General features: G+C 45.9%; 4 protein-coding genes and 1 long non-coding RNA gene across 11 annotated transcripts in view; 2 read left to right on the top strand and 3 right to left on the bottom strand.

The window, feature by feature from the left end:
* Nucleotides 1–188: 188 nt before the first annotated feature.
* Nucleotides 189–11,338, bottom strand: LOC108094833 (centrosomin). 6 transcript variants are annotated; one of them, XM_017195631.2, is made up of 10 exons: nucleotides 11,021–11,338; nucleotides 6,508–6,551; nucleotides 5,708–6,081; nucleotides 5,379–5,648; nucleotides 5,127–5,294; nucleotides 4,843–5,067; nucleotides 4,404–4,771; nucleotides 3,796–4,003; nucleotides 1,243–3,373; nucleotides 189–1,176 (listed from the first exon to the last, which is right to left on the bottom strand). In XM_017195631.2, exons 1-10 carry the CDS (start codon nucleotides 11,203–11,205, stop codon nucleotides 920–922), a joined length of 4,230 nt encoding a protein of 1,409 aa, XP_017051120.1. In that variant the 5' UTR covers nucleotides 11,206–11,338; the 3' UTR covers nucleotides 189–919. The 6 variants fall into 6 exon arrangements, with proteins under 6 accessions (XP_017051120.1, XP_017051117.1, XP_017051115.1 ...); XM_017195628.2 differs by lacking the exons at nucleotides 4,404–4,771; nucleotides 4,843–5,067; nucleotides 5,127–5,294; nucleotides 11,021–11,338 and adding exons at nucleotides 8,155–8,349; nucleotides 10,032–10,415 and having other exon boundaries at nucleotides 3,796–3,996; XM_017195626.2 differs by lacking the exons at nucleotides 4,404–4,771; nucleotides 4,843–5,067; nucleotides 5,127–5,294 and having other exon boundaries at nucleotides 3,796–3,996; nucleotides 11,021–11,337.
* LOC108094835 (lysozyme 1) lies at nucleotides 6,643–8,134 on the bottom strand. The gene has a single exon (XM_017195634.1). The coding sequence runs from the start codon at nucleotides 7,241–7,243 to the stop codon at nucleotides 6,725–6,727; it is 519 nt and encodes a 172-aa protein (XP_017051123.1). The 5' UTR covers nucleotides 7,244–8,134; the 3' UTR covers nucleotides 6,643–6,724.
* Nucleotides 8,360–9,498, top strand: LOC108094836. Its single transcript, XR_001771581.2, has 2 exons — nucleotides 8,360–8,897; nucleotides 8,972–9,498. It is a non-coding gene; the product is annotated as an uncharacterized LOC108094836 (long non-coding RNA).
* A 95-nt stretch (nucleotides 11,339–11,433) lies between the features above and the next one.
* On the top strand, nucleotides 11,434–14,259 carry LOC108094834 (golgin subfamily A member 1). Its single transcript, XM_017195633.1, has 6 exons — nucleotides 11,434–11,842; nucleotides 11,925–12,710; nucleotides 12,766–12,864; nucleotides 13,182–13,595; nucleotides 13,653–13,892; nucleotides 13,951–14,259. Exons 1-6 carry the CDS (start codon nucleotides 11,669–11,671, stop codon nucleotides 14,071–14,073), a joined length of 1,836 nt encoding a protein of 611 aa, XP_017051122.1. The 5' UTR covers nucleotides 11,434–11,668; the 3' UTR covers nucleotides 14,074–14,259.
* A 216-nt stretch (nucleotides 14,260–14,475) lies between these two features.
* LOC108094832 (low-density lipoprotein receptor-related protein 6) overlaps nucleotides 14,476–17,074 on the bottom strand; it is a 32,257-nt gene continuing 29,658 nt past the window's right edge. For both annotated transcript variants that reach the window (XM_017195624.1, XM_017195625.2), the window contains exons 5-7: nucleotides 16,796–17,065; nucleotides 16,104–16,728; nucleotides 14,476–16,046 (exon numbers count right to left, since the gene is read on the bottom strand). In XM_017195624.1, coding sequence (XP_017051113.1) covers nucleotides 15,246–16,046; nucleotides 16,104–16,728; nucleotides 16,796–17,065 — 1,696 coding nt within the window. In that variant the 3' untranslated portion in view covers nucleotides 14,476–15,245. The remainder of the gene's footprint in view (nucleotides 16,047–16,103; nucleotides 16,729–16,795; nucleotides 17,066–17,074) is intronic.

The raw sequence follows: 17,074 nt of genomic DNA, 5'->3' as shown, positions 1-17,074 counted from the left end.
AACAGCTGTTTGAATTTAATCGATTACAGCGCCATAACAAAATTCAAATTCACCGTTATACCCATTCAAAACTTATTTTCTGGTGGGATTAGGATTTAACTTTTTTAAAACTTAAAAATCATTGTTTCTTTAGATGATGTTGTTTTAAAAATTCACCCAAAAAACAAGTACAAAAACACAACAACACATTTAATTCTAACGCAATTGTTTATTCCATAAAACGACAGGGTACAAATCACTTAAGTTCTAGGTCTTGTTCTCCAGGACACCGCACACTACTTTTTACACATTGTACAAAGGGATGCTTCGAAAGAAAATTATTGGATGGCAACGTGGTTAAACCGTTTTTGGCGGGTAAGTCAAACAATTATTTCAATATCCGTTTCGATGATTAACTGAAATCAGGATTAAGAGCATTTAAGCAGTAGGATAGTTCATAAGTCAAGCAGTAGCTACACGCAAAAGATCAAAAAAATTGGGGTTATCAGACACAAGAATCATGAGGAGTATGCTAGATAATATTCGTAAATGTTTAGGTACTATGAGGATATATACAGTCTAATTTACATGTGTCATTCAATATGAATGAGTGCGCCGGGTTAGATACATTTTGTCAGCACTCAGTTATTTCGTTAACTTGAGGTGTTGTGCTTAAAACAGGTGTGATATTCCATTCAATGGGTTCGATTCCCTCAACAGTCTTTAGAAAATGCATGGATATTTCGTATTAATAACTTCGTTGTTTCGTTCTCTTTAAACACAAGAAATATAAATAAATCAATATCAAGTTAGCAACGAGACAACAAAATACAATACAGACAAGAAATGAAAATGGCAAGAAAAAATTGCAAATGGCAAATGAATATTGGGTAAATGGCCTCTCGGGTTAATGCTGATATACTGGACGTTGGCGCGATCGTTATAACTCATTCTCCATGTTTGAGCGAACGTTTCGCAGCACGTTGTGCGTTTTTAGTATTTGATTTTTGATGTCTTTCTCGACTTGTGCTTTTGCTTTGTTAGCCAGACGCAACTTTTCGTAGGTGTCTTCGAATGCGCGCTTGGTGCGGATTAGTTTGCGCCGCAACTCGGCGTTTTCTTGATCTACCTTGGCACAGTCGTGGGCTGTGGCTGCACCGGCTGCCAGATTGGGTTTGCTGTCGGGAGAACTTGATTCTGTGCAAAGAGAAATACGGAATTTAGTTGGGTGATCTCTTGGCCGCAAGATTCGATTAAACTCACCCTCTGGCTTTGTCTTTTGGCTGCCTGCACCCTCGGTTTTCATCTCCACAGTCTTGAGCATTGCTCGTTGGGCATTGGATATCTCCACGCTGGAAATCCTTCCGGCATCGCTTTCAATGCCCAGATCCGGGGACGAATTGTTCACCCTCTGGGCCACCACTGCAGCGGCAGCCAGCTTAGAGGTTGTAGCCTGTCCAGCCGGTGGTCCCATGGGCACTGCCACCTCCTCGGATGTGTAACCGGATTGCGAGACATCGCTGCTGTTGGAGCGCTTTTGCTGCAGCTTGCGCTGTTCCTCCTTTAGAGCCTCCAGTTGGAGTTTCAGCTCCTCGGAGCGCTTCTCCATCTGCAGCTTGTCGTTGTAGGCCTTCGTGCGCTCCATCACCGCCTTGGAAGCCTGTAGGGTGCTCTCGTCCAGCTGCTTCTTCAGAGCCCGCGTGGCCAACTCGTTTTCGACCAGCGTCTGCTTCAGTTCCTTCTCGTTCTCCTGGTGGTAGTCTAGGGATCGCTGCAGCTCCAGCAGCTGTTGAGCCTGCTCCTGGTAGGTGGTCATTGCGACCCAGTCACGTTCGAGTGCCTCCTGGTGCAGACGCTCGTGCTCCTCCAACTGCTTCATGGCCTCCAGCTTGTGTTGCTCCAGTTGGGATTGCAGTTGCTCCACGGAATCAGCGTGCTGCTGTTCCATTTCCTGCATCTGCTGTTGCACCGCCTGCAGTTCCATCTCGGTGATCTGGGCATCCGCAGTCAGGGTGCTCTGCGCCAGCTTCAATTGGTCAATCTGCTGGGTCTTGATCTCCAACAGGCGTTGCAGCTCCACCATCCGCTGATCCTCGTGCGAACCAATAGCCTGCAGGTCCGCTTTCAGAGCCTCGTTGATGGTTCGCAGCTGCTCCAGTTGCTGGCTGATATCCAGACAGCGCAGTTGCTCCTGTTTGTACCGGTTGTCCAGCTCCACCAGCTGGCACTGCACGTTAAGCAAGCGTTCGTCCTTCTGGGCAATCTGCTCCTCCAGCTGGGCGATGCGTTCGCTGTTGCGATTGCGTTCCTGCCGGGTGGCACATGCCCTTCCCTCGCTCTCCGACTCACTAGCATGCTGCTCCGGGGCGGCCAAACTATTGGAGGTTTCATCCAGTCCAATGCGTGCCAGGGAAACCTTGCGATCCGGCTCTGACCAGGCCTCCGATTCGCTCTGGTTATCCAACTGATGGGAGGGCAGTGGCAGTGAGCGTCGCTCCTTGCGCTGCTGCTGTCCTTCAGTGGTGCGTCTCTTCTCCAACTCCCGCTTGAGAGCCTTGTTCTCCGCCTTCAGGTTCTCCACCGTCGGACTCATTGAACTGGCGGCGTGGATCTGCTCGTGGGAATTGAATGTCTTGTGGCTGACATCGCCTTCGGTGTACAGGATCTCGGAGAGATTGCACAGCTGGGCAAGGCTCTGGTCAGCAATTGAAGTACCAGTTATGTTCAGGGTCATATTTAGGCTCTTGGAGAGATCCAAGCTGCGATCCACAGCTTTGCGCATGGCGTGACGACGATCGGCGGCCAACACGCCAAGGACATCTTTGTGCTTCAGCAGAGAGTTGAGGAAGCCGGCCAGCTCCTCCAATCGATTGGTCAGGACACCGCAAACGTCGACGCACTCCTGTCGCCACTTGTCCGAAGCCTCCAAGTCCGTTCGAGCTTGCTGGACTTCCAAGCGAAGCTGCCCGATCACCGCGCTATTCTGCTGATCATCCGACAGTCGCTGGAAGAGCACATCCACCTTTCGCTGCAGCAACTTGTTGCGCTCGAGTGCCCTCATGTACTCCGCCTCCGTGAAGGATTGCTGCAGATCTGCTTCGCCGGCCGACTCCTCGCCAATTTGAGGTAGCGCCTTTTGCTTGCTAGCCACCAGATTGGTGAGGCGCTCCACTTCGCGATTCTTCTCCCACAGCTCCTTGTTGACCAGGTTCTGCAGGTTGGCCGTCTTCTTTTTGACCTCCGCCTGCAGCTGCTTGATCTTCTCCTCCTGCTCGGTGATCTTGAGTTCGTAGCGCACCTTGAGGTTGGTGGAGATTTCCAGGGAGCTGGCCTCGTTGTCACTCATCGAGCGACCCGTTGTCGATGGCGAAACTGTCGTCTTGGCGCTGTCGTTCTAAAATATAAAAAATTTAATAACCGTTATTTGGTTATAAAACCTAATACAAATTGTAACACTATTTAAAATAATGATTTGTTGTTTCAATTAACTTAAATTAGTCAAGTATTCTAAACATTCGGACCTAGTTTTGAAATATCTTAAAGCAAAAAAAGCATTTTTTGGCTACTCATTGGGCGACAAATGTGTGACAACACCAAGTCATTTAATGTTTTCTTTTGAATTTTTGCGACCTAATTGTCCAAAGTGAGTGCAGCGCACTCAAACAAGCGATGGCCATTTGCGTTTAAATTTATATTTAAGCACTCGGCACACTTTTCATTTTTTTAATAAGACAACAAAGCAAACAAGCTAATACATTGTATGTAAATTCCTTGTTATATACTCAATTAATAAAGAAATTAATTATGAATCCCTACCTCTTTGTTGACCGACTGCTCCTGCTGTTTCTCCTGGTTCAGCCGCTTGATCTCCTTCTCCTGACTGCTCAGCTTCTGCATCAGTTTCTGGATGGTGCGACAGGCCTGCTCGTGGATCCGCTCCCGCTCCTTGAGCTTCTCCTGGGCGTCCTGCAGCTCGCACATCCTGTCCGCGAGTTGGGCGTTCAGTTCGCGCTTGGTCTGCAAGTGATCAGAGGAAACGGGAAACAGCTACAGCTTCGGAAAAGTGAACACAAGATCTTAGCTTAGGGTTAACTTATGCTTTTTAATCAGATTCAGTAACATTCTTTTAATCGGGTCGCGGACATTCAAGAAGATTAAATTGAATACACCTTAACGAGAAATTTGTCGATGTCTTGAGTGGAAGGCGACACCGTTCATACATGGAAAGACATGGGCAACATCAGATTGACTTGGTTTCTATCAACGATCAACAAAAACCGAAAAAAATTGGAGGGGACGGCGGTTAAATGGAGAAAAGGACTCCGTCCAAAACGGCCGCTTTGCACTTTCGGCAGTGCGGATAGAGCAGCGAAGTCAGCCCGAATCCGGCAGAAGGATAGCCGCCATCGCAGGACAAGTGTAGCGGCACCCAGGTGCTCTGAAGGCAGGTGTACCAACGCAAGATCAGCAAGGTGAGCTTGAGGGCTACGTGCCCCAGCGCCACAGGAACTGCCGGAATCCAGTAAAGCTTGGCAGCGAATAGTTGTAGAACGCCGTACTGGGTGCACTGACGGCCATCAGAGTGGTATGTCTGCCGTGGCGGTGACCCCGCTGTTGCAAATACTGAGGTGTTGGATACGCTTGATGGTGGTGGTGCTGCTGCTGCTGCTGTGGACAACGACGTTTTAGGAGCTGAGCACACTGATCGCCGGTTGGCAAGGTCTTCACCTGTCCGCCGTTCCAATGGCACAGCGTTTTGCGCGACGACGGCCCTCGACTGCCACACAAGACACTGATCGATGAGAAGTTGGAGTGCAATGAGGAGGTGCTGCCGCAACGATCAAGAGAAGATTTGATACCAACCCCGGCGGCATCCGTCGTCATCGTGGGCATCGGCTGAACGATGGCCACGCCGCGGTCCGATTGCCGCAGCTCCTTCTGCTGCAGATTGTCGGAGAGATCGCGGAAGTACACATTCTGCTGCCGCATGATTTCCAACTCCGCATTCTGCTTGGTGGTCAGTGCCTCAAATTCCAGCAGGCTATTAAGCAGGCGGGCATTCGACTTCTCCTTGCTCTTGATGGTGCCCTTTGGGTTGAAGGGGGAATGATTTCTGATTGAAGAGGGGAAGACTGTCTGGAACTCACTTCCAACAACTGAATGGTCTGACGCTGTACGTCCATCGTGTTGGAGACCTCCTTCATCGAGTTGCTTCGACGCACCAGTTCGACATCCATGCTGCTAATGGAGGCCACCAGATCCTGATTGTTGGCCCGACACTCCCCAATCTCCGACTTAAGCTCTTCTATTATCTTCTAAACATACGGGATTCTCTTTAACCCCTGACACTCGATGCCCCAACTAATCTACAGGGGAAACTAATTAATGGCTATACTTACGTTTGAACTCTCTGCGATTTCCGAGTCTTTTTCGAGGCGCTCTACGAGTTCGGCATTCTTTATGGCCAGCTCACGGATCTTCGCCTCGCAAGCGGTTATAGTTTCCAGGCGCTCGGCCAGCGCGAACTCCATCTCGTTCTTGGCCTCTGTGTTCTGGGTAATGACTTGCTGCAGTTCGTCCTCCAGTTTTTTCATCTCCGACTCAAGGCGTTGGATCTTTCTGGTGTCCGGGTCAGCAATGCTGCCACCAGCTTGAGATGACTCCGCCAGCTGAGAGAATTAATTGTAATTAAATACAAATTTGCAGGAAGAAAAAAAAGTAAACTCACCTGGTAAGAGCGAATCTGTTCCTGCAACTCTTCGATTAACATCTGGCTTTCGAGTTCCGCTTTGCGTTGCACATCCTCGTGGTGGGAAATTGCCCTGGCTGCATCCTTCAGCAGCTCCATCTTTTCATCGACGGTCTTTCGCAGCATTTCGATCTCGATCTTGGCATCGATGAGCTGCTTGCTCAAGGAGTCGGAGGAGTTGTTCGTCCGGTTACCTGGCTGACCCTCCTCCATGAAGTAGATGCGTAGCTTCAGGTTGAAGTTCTCCTTGCGCAGCGAGGACATCTGCTCCTCCAACTCGCGCACAGGCCGACCTTGCATTGCCATGGGCGAGTGATTGCCGCTTTGTGGTCGCACCGCATCGAAACTGGCATCTGAAATAGAATACAAACATTAATTTAAAGTTGCTTAAGATCCTACAAAAAAACTCTACTAACTGAGAAAATGGGAAGTATTATGCGAGTTTGTGGAGCGATTTCTGTTCATGACTGTGAGGTTTTAGCCTAACCGTTAGGGCGCATAGAAAATATATAAAGGCAAACTTGGCGGCCAAATTAATGTACAAATGCTCTGTGTGTGTAGCCAAAACGGTGCCCTAATATTTTGTGATTTTCATAAAAAGAAACGTGAACTTAAATTCAAAGCACACTGCGATAAACTGAAGGAAAACCATTTGTCTGACTTGAAATGTAATTTACTTCAGGGTATTGCTTGCTCTATATACCCTTTCCAAATCTCCATAATATTTAATCCAATTTTCATTTTAAATATTTCTGTAGGAAAGGAATCCTCTAACTTACATGAGTTCTCCATGGTGACATCTTGCAGGGCTCCCGGACTGGTGCTGTAAAGAAGGAGGGAATCTGTTAATTGAGCACAATGAAATCAGCTCGCTGTGGCCTCGCAGCAGAACGTCCAATAAAACAAGTCGAATATCAACGGTAATTAAGTTTTTAATTTAGCATACACAAATTCACAAATATTTCGGCAGTGATGACATAATGGATAGCATACTATCTAACAACCTACGACCTCATCCAACTGGCTGGTGGTCGAGCAATCAGTGGCGTTGCCCGGCTGGAAACACTCATCGATGGCTTCCAAAGTTCCGTTGCAGAACTCCGGATAGACGGACCAGGCCGTCCAGCCCTGTTGCTTCTGGATGAGTCGGGCGCACTGGACGGCCATGGTGATGTCGTCGCTGAGAAGCCGAGTGCAATTCACATTGCAATCATTGAAGGCATAGTACTCCGTTCGGTTCGGTGGGGCACACCAGAAACGATCGCTGATCTGGAAGAGTCCGTAGTCCCGGGAACCATCCGCATTCGCCTGACCAACGACATGGGTGTTGAAGCGACTCTCGAACTCGGCAATGCAAAGCCACAGCGGCAACTCCGATTTCGGGACATCGAGAATATAGAGCTGGCCAGCAAGTTCGCAGGGCTGCAGGCGAATGGCCAGCAGAGGAGGAATCCCCTGGAACAGGAACCACAGTACGGGGAGTACTTTCACTTTCGACCAACTCGCTCGCACCATTCCAAGTGAGCTCCAGTCACGAAGTGACTATCCAACTCCGGCCATCAGCCATCAAGGTATCGACTAGTATCAAACGATCTTGGCTAGAGCGCGCTTAATCCGATTCTAAAACCGGTTTACATTATTTGGCCGGGCTTATGACTTAAATTGGTAATAAATACTGGAAAATCAACGGACAATGCACCAAGGTTTGATGTTTGCGTTGCACTTTGTTCTGGCTACTAAACATCTTGCTATTAATTAATGATATATCTGCCTTATACGAAGAGGAAAACTGGAAACGATCGGAATTTCTATTTTGAACATTCTATAGGTTAATTAAGAAACGGATTCCGTTTTCCTAAGTTATTTGCTGGGGCGTGAAAATGATGGAAATGCTCTCATTTAAATTAACACTCTGTTACTTATATAGAAAGTAGACGAAATCAAATTAAGGTCTTGTGACAAAGTTTAATTGAACAATGATATACGGATTTCTGGATTTCTAGCAATTTAACATTTCCTTAATACGTTATACAAATATAAAGGATATCATAAATACTTTAAAAACTGAAACAGTCATTAAACATATTTTTAAAAGCTTAGATAAGCTTATGAATGGATTGAAAATCCCCATGAATAGTATCTTGAATACGATCCGCACTGTACGACAGTGCCATCAATTACAGACACACCCAGATGCCCAAATCGGCAATCAACCTCTTTTTTTGTTTTTGGCCAATTGCTCTGTGAACTGAATTTCAGCTAAAGTCACACTTGAATGATCGCACTTCCAAAAACCACAAGTCGAAATGGATGAGATTACACTTCCGCGCCTTAAATCCGCCGTGAATCTCGGGGAAGAGGGAAGTACAATTGAGCGAGTGTAGATTTCGTACAGTAGGCCCAACAAGTAAGGAACCATGACTTACCAGAATGCTCCATGGCCGGAATTAAGCGAGTATCGTTTGAACGGAGAACCAGGCACATCGGTTGAGTGGTTTAGAGAGGTAGATCGAAATATACCCGCCATATTCTATGTTTCATTTAGCATTTGCGCTCTTATTCGTTTGTTTGTTTTCTTTGGTTTTTATATATAAACGTGTAGATAGATATTTGCAGCGACTCTAAATTTGAGATTTAATTAGTTGCTTTTACACACAGGGTGGACACGTCACCCCTGGTTGTTGTTGTTCTTGGCTTTATTCCCTAAATACTTCTGTGGCGCACGCCAGACTTCGTTACGTATCCGCCACGTCGCCTTCCAAGGGGCAGGCAGGCAGCCATGAGCCATGAGTCACGGGCTGCTGGCCGACGTGCGCAGCAATCAGGAGCATTCAGCCGTAGAGCGGAAGAGGCTTCAAAGAGTCTGGCGCTCCTACGGATGGGATGCAGCACCCAGAGATGGGGAACCAGCGGCTCATGTGGGCCACCACCACATCTTCGGAGATAATCTACACACACCTCTGGTCGCAATTTATTTTGGGAATTGAGCAAATTGCAAGACGTCGACCGCAATAGAAGCTGCAGAACGTGCAACGGGCGAGAAAATACTGCCAAACATTTCCACTCAATGTTTTGTTTTGGCTTTCGGCCTACGGTTACTATGGTGGTAATGAAAATCAATGGCTTAACTGAAGGAACGTCAGATGGTCGAGCGGGTCAACAACAACAGGTGGGCATTGGAAACGTGTTAGAACATGGGTATTTATTGTTAACACCTGAACTTTATCTGCAATGCGTTTTGAGGGCCCTCACATCGGCGGGTAAGCTGCCGTTAACAGCCCATTCTCACCTCACCTGGAACCTCTGCTCATCTACCTGACTGCCCGGCGCGTCTCGAGTGGGTGTCAAACTATGGCTAATGACACACAAAGGCGCCTGCATTGTTCAACAGAGACGTACAATAACAATAAACAGAAGTGTATATGGAGCATACACCGAGTGATATGTGAAGGAAGTATTCTAGACGAGAACCATATGTCTCAAGGTGAATCTGTATCTCAAGGATATTCGGACAGGTAGTGCAAAGTTCCCATAAACTACCTGAATGTGTTTAGAGCGGTTAGCCATATTCCTACCACAAATATTTAAACAATTAAAGGAAGTGCCCAAAAAGCTTTTAAATTACAAAAGCACCAGTTATTAATGAGAAATGTCTGACATTTATTGGCTTCTCAAATTCTTGGCTTAAAAAAATAAAAACATAATTAACTAAATAAATATGGCATAGAAATGTTCCTAAGGGCTTAATAAAATCGAAAAAAAAAACGAAACTTGATGACAAATATTAATGATAAAACTCTTTTTTTATGAGTACTTAAACATCCGCTTAATGAGCTCTCAAAAGTATATGCGAGCATCCGATACTGTACTTTACTTTTCAGGATGCTTTTTCAGGGTAGGGAACAGAACAACATTGCAGTTTTAAAGGGCAACAAAAGAGGTGCTCTGTTCCGTTTTTACCCCATAGGGGTTAATTCCACGAGTCCATGACCCCTGATGAATGCACGTGTGTGTATGCATGTAGACATTAACCCACACATGGTGCGTATATTTGTAATTCTAGACTGATAAGACGACTTATGAGGAAATAAAGAATGGCAGGAAATGCTTAACTACGGCGAATGATATGATATATCTGCCGATTGAATCGTGAAATGCTCTATTCGACAAACAAATTAATTTCTATAGTTTTCCCGGCTAAAATTAGCCGCAGCATCGCGGCGACAAACCAAATGTACAAAAACAACAACAACGTGGGGCCACCACCACAAACATCTTTAGTATTTCTAAGTATATGTATTACATTGTACGTCCGAGCACACTTTTTGTACGTTGTATACAATGCGATTCGTTTTTCACTTGAGAACCACCAGCATCCTCTGAATCGTTTATCCACAGCTTTGTAAGCAATAAATACAAATCAATCTATCACTTTCGTATCTCGTAGTGCGATATAAACAATTGCACTTTGTATGTAGGGATATATGCAATCAAACACTAACACACCCGCACTCCGCTTGACCCGCTGATTGTTTCTTATTTACATATATATATTGTATGAGTAAGTATGTGTATATGGCACGATTGATAGCGGAGAGGCAAGCAAAATAAACCGAAAAATGCTCTTTTTACGTCCAAATAAACCGAAAGCTAGAACATAACTGACTGAACTGAAAGTGCGATTCGATGCGACCGATTAGGAGAGGCCTGCGGGCTCTATACACAGAGAGCGACCGAGAGGAAAACTCATCTCATCTGGGAGGAAAGGAAAATGCGCCGAGCAGATGTTACGCATTTCCCACTGCGGAATAACCGTATCCATGCACTGGGAGAAACTAACCGTAAATGTTGTCCGCCGAGATATGTACTTGAACTGCTAACAATATCGAAATATTTGTTGCCTACTTTGAAGAAGGTAACGTTTTGCCTTAAACAGATATTTAGATTGGAATAAAAATGTGATTTTAAAACATTAAAATTTTAATATTGTAACTTTTTTGAATACTTTTTTTCTCAGTGTAGTAGTGTTGCTTCTGCTCTCTTTGAATTTTCGGGGTGGGTAATTCACCCGCAGTACGGTTGTGTTTGTGAGCGTACCTCCCCCTATGGGGCCGAGCGTTTTGGATCTGGGAGAGCTCCAGCTGAGAGCTATAGTTCCAGATCACAGTGGGTGCGAACACCATGTCACATGCCAGTCATCTGCTGCGCACTCTCGGTAAACAGGGAATATCAGTGTTTACAGTCTTCAATCTTATTGGCAAAGCAATGTTTATCCTGCCAATCTATACTCACATATCTATACTCTTGGACAGGGCCTCGGCTAGCTTCTTCAGCACCTTCCTGTCAATTTCCGAGGCGCCATTCTCCTCCAGAAAGCTGGTCACTGTCTCGATCAAGGTGATTTCCCTCAAGGACGAGGCACAGGTATTATTGCCATCGCCACAGTAGTCTCGCAAAACCTGCTTTGACTGGTCCATAGCAAGACCTTTTAAGTCACGATTCCTTTAATAACAAAAATTTGAACAGGTAACAATTTCACGAAGGACGCTAACAATTAGGTTTTTTTTCTATTTGGAAAATGAAGCGCGCATATACAGCTGTTTTTTGGCGTCAGTTATCGGAATGCAACGAAGCGTGAAATTTAAGAGTTGCCATATGTCTGGAATTAGTAGCGCGTATGGCAGCCCTGTCTGTCGATTGTTGTTGGTTGGGGCAAAGTCGATTCTTATCGATGGTAAACAACATCGACGGTTTACGGAAATTAGCATTTACCTGATAAGCAAGTAGAACACAGTGGCCAGAGATATAACGCCATGCTATAAACGATTCACGGGCACGCTTCCGTCTGCCCCAACAAATATCTAGACCAACTTCAGTCGGGGGGACAGACACGGCGATAAAAAAAACATCAGTCGACGAAAGCTTCCCCTTGTAACGACAATGTTCGCCACACTGAAAAACAAAATCAAGGAGGAAACTGGTGAGGACGTGGTTCACTCGGCCAACCAGCGTTATCCCAGCAACAACAACAACAATTACCGGCTACGTAGTCGCCGCGTTAGCATTAATTCCAATTCAGCTGATGATGTGGGCGGTGGCGGATACTACAATGAGGTATGAAAAGAAAAAAAAAACAGTCTATTTGTGTATACATATATGATAATGATACACGGATAAACACCTGTACTCTTTGCAGTCGGAGCAACTGTGCCAACTTCGGAGTCAGTGCAACGAGCTCACCACCAAGTTGGCCACAGTCACGCAAGGAATGCAGCAGCTGCAGGAGGAGAAAACCCGGGTGGATAAGACTAACGAGATCCTGCTAGAGAGCGTCCGAGTGGCCCAGACCCAAAAGGACATGTACTGCGAGGAGCAGGAGAAGATCCAGAATCTGCAGCAGATCGAAATCGATAAGCTGAAGAACCTGCTCAGTTTTCGGGAGCAGGAATCGGTGGATCGCATGGGACACATGCGCCAGCAGAGCCAGCAAATCGAGTCCCTCAGTGAGGAACTGGAGCGCCTGCGTCCCATTGAATCCGTGGCCGAGGATCTGCGTGACGAATTGGAGCAGCTGCGGCATGCCACCCAGCAGGAGAAGAACCTGCTAACCACCACATTAGCGGCCGTGCAGGAGGAGAACCGACACCTCAAAAAGCGCATGAAGATCGTGGAGGAATCGCGCTTGGAGTCACTTGGCAAGCTGAACTCCGAGCAGCAGGTGCAGGCACTTATTCGGGAGCATAAGCTGCTGGAGCAGCACTTGGAGGAAGCCCACCTGCAATTGTCGGACATCAAGGGTTCGTGGAGTGGCCAAAATCTAGCGCTGGAAACTCAAGTCAGCAGGTTATCCAAGCAAGTAGCTGAGGAGACCACCGAAAAGCGAAAGGCACTTAAATCCCGCGACGATGCCATCGAAAGCCGTAAGCAGGTTTCATTCGAATTGGAAAAGGCCAAAGATGAAATCAAGCAGCGGGACGATAAGGTGGGTTAGCCAGTAATCGTTTAAAGCTGATGTTAATCCTTAATCCTAATCTTAGGTCAAGCTGCTTGAGGAGGAAATCGACGAGCTGAGTGTGGCCTTGAAAGAGTGCCGCGAGGAGAACGAGCAGCAAATCCTCTTTGAGCGCAACAAATCTGTGAGTATGCCTCCCGATACCGACGATTTCCATTGGGACTTGTAACACTAAATAACCCTGCAACGCAGTACTAACACTAACACTTAAGTTTCTGGTTTACCTTACACCACCTTTTCGGGAAAATGGAATTTTCCTACCACACCTATTATGTACTTTTCGATTATAAATGTTTTCCTTTTGGTATTAAACTGATTTTTAATCGTTGGCAAACTTATTGGTAACCTTTTTCCTTGAGTAATGCACGCATATATGTTTATCTTCAATATCCTATTCCGATTGATGGAGATTTTGTAAACCAATAAACCGAATGTTCTCAGCAAAATCTGGAAACAGAGGTAAAAGATCTCAAGACTCGTCTCACGGCGGCAGATGACAGGTTCACCGAATACGCCTCGAATGCGGAGCAGGTGGCCCAAAAGCTACGGACGCAAGTGACTGAAAAGCAGGAGCAGCTAGACGAAACCATAATGCAGCTGGAAATCGAACGAGAGGAAAAACTGACTGCAATACTCCGCAATGCGGAAATCGCCCAGAGCGAAGACATTTTACGGCAACAACTGCGCTTGGAGCGCAGCGAAGCCACCGATCTCCAGGACAGGAATATTCAATTAGAAAAGGATATATCAGAAGCCCGACAAACGCTGCAACAGGTCAACAGTACGGCTGAGGATAATGCCCAAAAGTTGTCCGAATTTGAGGGAATTCAATTGGAAATAGTCGAGAAAAATAAGGTGAGAAGTTAATCAAAACCGATAGTAACAATTTAACTAATTCATTTTATAATCTAGACAATAAAAACCTTAAACCAGCGTTTGGTTGACCTGAAAAAGACCGTGCAGAAGGAATTGCGCAGCGCGCAAATATCCACAGAAAACGAATCTCATCCAACAACGATCCTTGGTCACAAAATCTCTAGCTCATCTATAGAGCCTTTTCCATCTGGCGACAAAGGCAACTGCATCATAATGGACGAAGTTAATTTTCAATATTTGAAACACGTCATTGTGAAGTTCTTGACCAGCCGCGAGGTATGTAATTCCACACCTCTTCATCTCAGTTTCTCTAAACTTATGGGTATTCCCTTAGGTGGAAGCGCGTCATCTTGTACGTGCCGTCTCCACTTTGCTTCAACTGACACCCGACGAGGAGAAGCTACTGCATGACACTTTGAATTGGAAAATGAGTTGGTTCGGCATGAAACCCACTTAAATTACCCACTGCAATAAATCATATTTGTATTCTAGTCTGTAGTCAATTCATAACGTTCGAGTAATTTGTACATACCAATTACATACGATGCACTGTGTTATTTTGTTTACCAACAACATTCCATTTTGTTAAATAGTATTTATTTCTACCGTTGTGATTTTTATAATAAACTAACATTTATGTAAACGGTTGAGTTTTAATTTAGCAAATCGGGATTCTTTTTGTTGATTTTCCAAATGTAGATAGTTATGTATAATACACACATTTTACTTTACCTGATTTTTCCATTTAAACTCCTGGTGGCGCCATCTACCAACTTTAGTTGGCATTTGTGCGCCATAAATAAAAGTCGCATTTTAATTTTGTTAAAAATACTGCATTTTACATTTAAAAATATTGTTTGTTATATGTTTGTTTGTTACAAATTACGTTTTCTAAAATTAACTATAAATATGAATTTACTTCAATTTATTTATTGCAAAACCTACGTCGTATGAATAACTAGCTATTCATTTGTATTATCTATGAATAAATGATATAGGAGAATTTAAGAATAAACAATAAAACACACGTATTACTGAGGCACTTTTTGGTGTTTATAACAATTAAGAAGACAGTTGAATTAGTCGCATTTTTATCAATATTGCTTTCATAATAGAATTATCTATTTACACATTAAAACTAAACATTAAACTAAGTCTACGTGTTAAATGCATTTAAATGATAGCTGCGTAGGTAGGGGTTAAATCAATTGCGGATTTTCTGTCAGGTTTCGGAAAATTTGGCACACGGAATTTCAAAAGACTCACTTATCGAATATTACATCGTTTAGACCTAAGTTAATTGCTAATAATTGCATTTCGCTTACAAAAAATCTGCAGTCTATTGTTGCGCATGGTTGCAATGCATTGTACTGCAATCTATTTCGGGCTATCTGGCAAAAATGAAACTTAACGAGATCGGATAAGTCCTCCAGGCATGGACGCTCTCTCTAAGCTCTAAGATTAAAATTAGTTAAAGCCTTAAATGACCAATTTAAACACACATACATATTTACAAATCAGTTGTAGAAACTAGTGTTGTGAAACTAATAAAATTCATAAAACGAAAAGTGATATGTTAGCGCGCATCCTCTTCCTCTCCCACTCGCCTTACATGTAAATCTCGAAATGTTACGTAAAGCCCCGACTGGGCGACTGAACGGGCGATGGCGGGGGCGGGAGCGGCGAGAAGTACGTGGAGCTCCGCGAGGATGGCGATGGCGGGCAGGAGGACTCCGGCACAATGCGCACATCGCTGTGGTAATGCGAGCGCGGCGTCGGCGGCGGCGGATACGGCTCACTATCGTAGCCGTATTGCAGGCAGGCGGCCGCCGAACTGGATGAATGCTTCGTGGCTCCTCCATTACTATTATTGCTGTTCGACTTGCTCGTATAGTTCGAGTCGGACTCATCGCAGATGTCCGTGGAGCAAGGCGTCGGTGGCGGTGGCTGGTTGATGATCTTGTAGTGTCTGTACGGACGCCTTGATCTTGTTGCCGGCGAAGGCGGCGGATTGATGGGATAAGCCACCATACTGCTGCCATTCGTCGTGGAACTCGATGCGCCAGTAATGTGATTCCTATCGTAGGAGTTCATACTGTTTCGCGAGTTCAGCGTGGACATCCTTACTGCATCCGCCACAGAGGCGATCTTGGAAACCCTCTGTGATTTACTTAGTGTTGATGGCGACAACGGATCCGTGGCCTGATCATCCTTCGGCTCCGTTCGACTCTTGCCAATCCGCGTGCGGCAGAACTGCAGCAGATAGACAATCGAGAAGATGGTGATCATGGTGGCGCCAATCAAAATCATAAAGGCGCGCTTGTCGGTAGCAGGAGCCATGCGACGCTGCAGGCAAATGTCCGAGGATTCATCGGCTCCATCGGCGCAGTTCTCCCAGCCATCGCAAAGCAAGGCGGCGGAAATACACAGCTGAAATAGATATAAATTATTACAATTTGTTATATTGTATTGATATAATACACTTACCTTATTAATGGGACACTGGAACTCCCCTGGTCGCTTGCAGCAATCGGCTTCGTCATGACCATTTGCACAATTGGTGGTGCCATCGCACACCAGCGACTTGTCGATGCACTCGCCCGACTGGCAGCTGAACTGATCCGCCCGGCAGGTGGGACATCCCACTTCATCCGACTTGTCCGGACAGTCCTTTTGCCCGTCACATCGCCAGGAGGCGGGTATGCAGTCCTTGTTCACATCACTGATTCCCGAAACGGGAGCTGCGCAAGTGAAGTGATCCGGTCCACAGGCGGGAAAGGCACCGCAGTTCTCCTTGTCCTCCAGCAGCATCAGATGCTTGGGGCAGGAGCAGACATCTCGGGTGCGAGCCATTCCCTCGCCGCTGGCAATGCAGATGTGGGAGCACTTGGTGCGGCTGTGCAGGCAGGTGTGATTGCGCAACACCTTCGCATCCGGTGTCCACACAGCACGGATGTCCGTGATCTGCGGCAGGCGCTGCAACTCAGCCGATCGACGTTCACCGGTGACTGTGATGCGTTCCACTCCGGTTTTGTCATCCAACCAATAGACAAAGCCACCCAAAGCGGCGATGTTGATTACTTGAGAGATGTGCATGGAAACCAGGGTTTTTCTGGGGAACAAAGGAAGGTACAACGTAAGTTTAAGATGTATTATATCTAGTTATAATCTATACTCACTTGTTTTTGCCATTGATATCGATGGCATCGATCCGCTTGCCATGAGCATAGTAAATCATATCGGACTGCTGGTCCAAAGCCAAAGCTGTGACTCCCTCCAGTTTGTAGGCCAACTCCACGCGCTCATTGCCATCGACCCGGGCACGAATGATTGCCTGATGGCTGCCCACGTCTGTCCAAAAGAGCAGACGCTTCATGGCGTGCACAGCAATGTTGCGAGGTTTCTCCGAATCACCGGTATCAATAACGCCAACGGATTCGCCCAGGAAACTAAGGAAA

The sequence above is a fragment of the Drosophila ficusphila genome, unplaced genomic scaffold (assembly GCF_018152265.1).
Source record: "Drosophila ficusphila isolate 14025-0441.05 unplaced genomic scaffold, ASM1815226v1 contig_414, whole genome shotgun sequence".
NCBI lineage: Eukaryota > Metazoa > Arthropoda > Insecta > Diptera > Drosophilidae > Drosophila > Drosophila ficusphila.
The sequence above is the reverse complement of the archived record's forward strand: the minus strand, read 5'-3'. Positions and strand labels throughout refer to the sequence as shown.

Excerpts from the sequence above, each read along its gene's own strand:
- LOC108094835 (XM_017195634.1), bottom strand. The coding sequence starts at position 7,243 with ATGGTGCGAGCGAGTTGGTCGAAAGTGAAAGTACTCCCCGTACTGTGG.
- LOC108094833 (XM_017195631.2), bottom strand. The coding sequence starts at position 11,205 with ATGGACCAGTCAAAGCAGGTTTTGCGAGACTACTGTGGCGATGGCAAT. Across the intron at positions 6,082-6,507 it reads TGTCACCATGGAGAACTCAT|ATGCCAGTTTCGATGCGGTG; the intron begins GTAAGTTAGAGG and ends ATTCTATTTCAG. Across the intron at positions 4,772-4,842 it reads TGACGACGGATGCCGCCGGG|TGTCTTGTGTGGCAGTCGAG; the intron begins GTTGGTATCAAA and ends CTCATCGATCAG.
- LOC108094834 (XM_017195633.1), top strand. The coding sequence starts at position 11,669 with ATGTTCGCCACACTGAAAAACAAAATCAAGGAGGAAACTGGTGAGGAC. Across the intron at positions 11,843-11,924 it reads GTGGCGGATACTACAATGAG|TCGGAGCAACTGTGCCAACT; the intron begins GTATGAAAAGAA and ends TACTCTTTGCAG. Across the intron at positions 13,893-13,950 it reads AGTTCTTGACCAGCCGCGAG|GTGGAAGCGCGTCATCTTGT; the intron begins GTATGTAATTCC and ends GTATTCCCTTAG.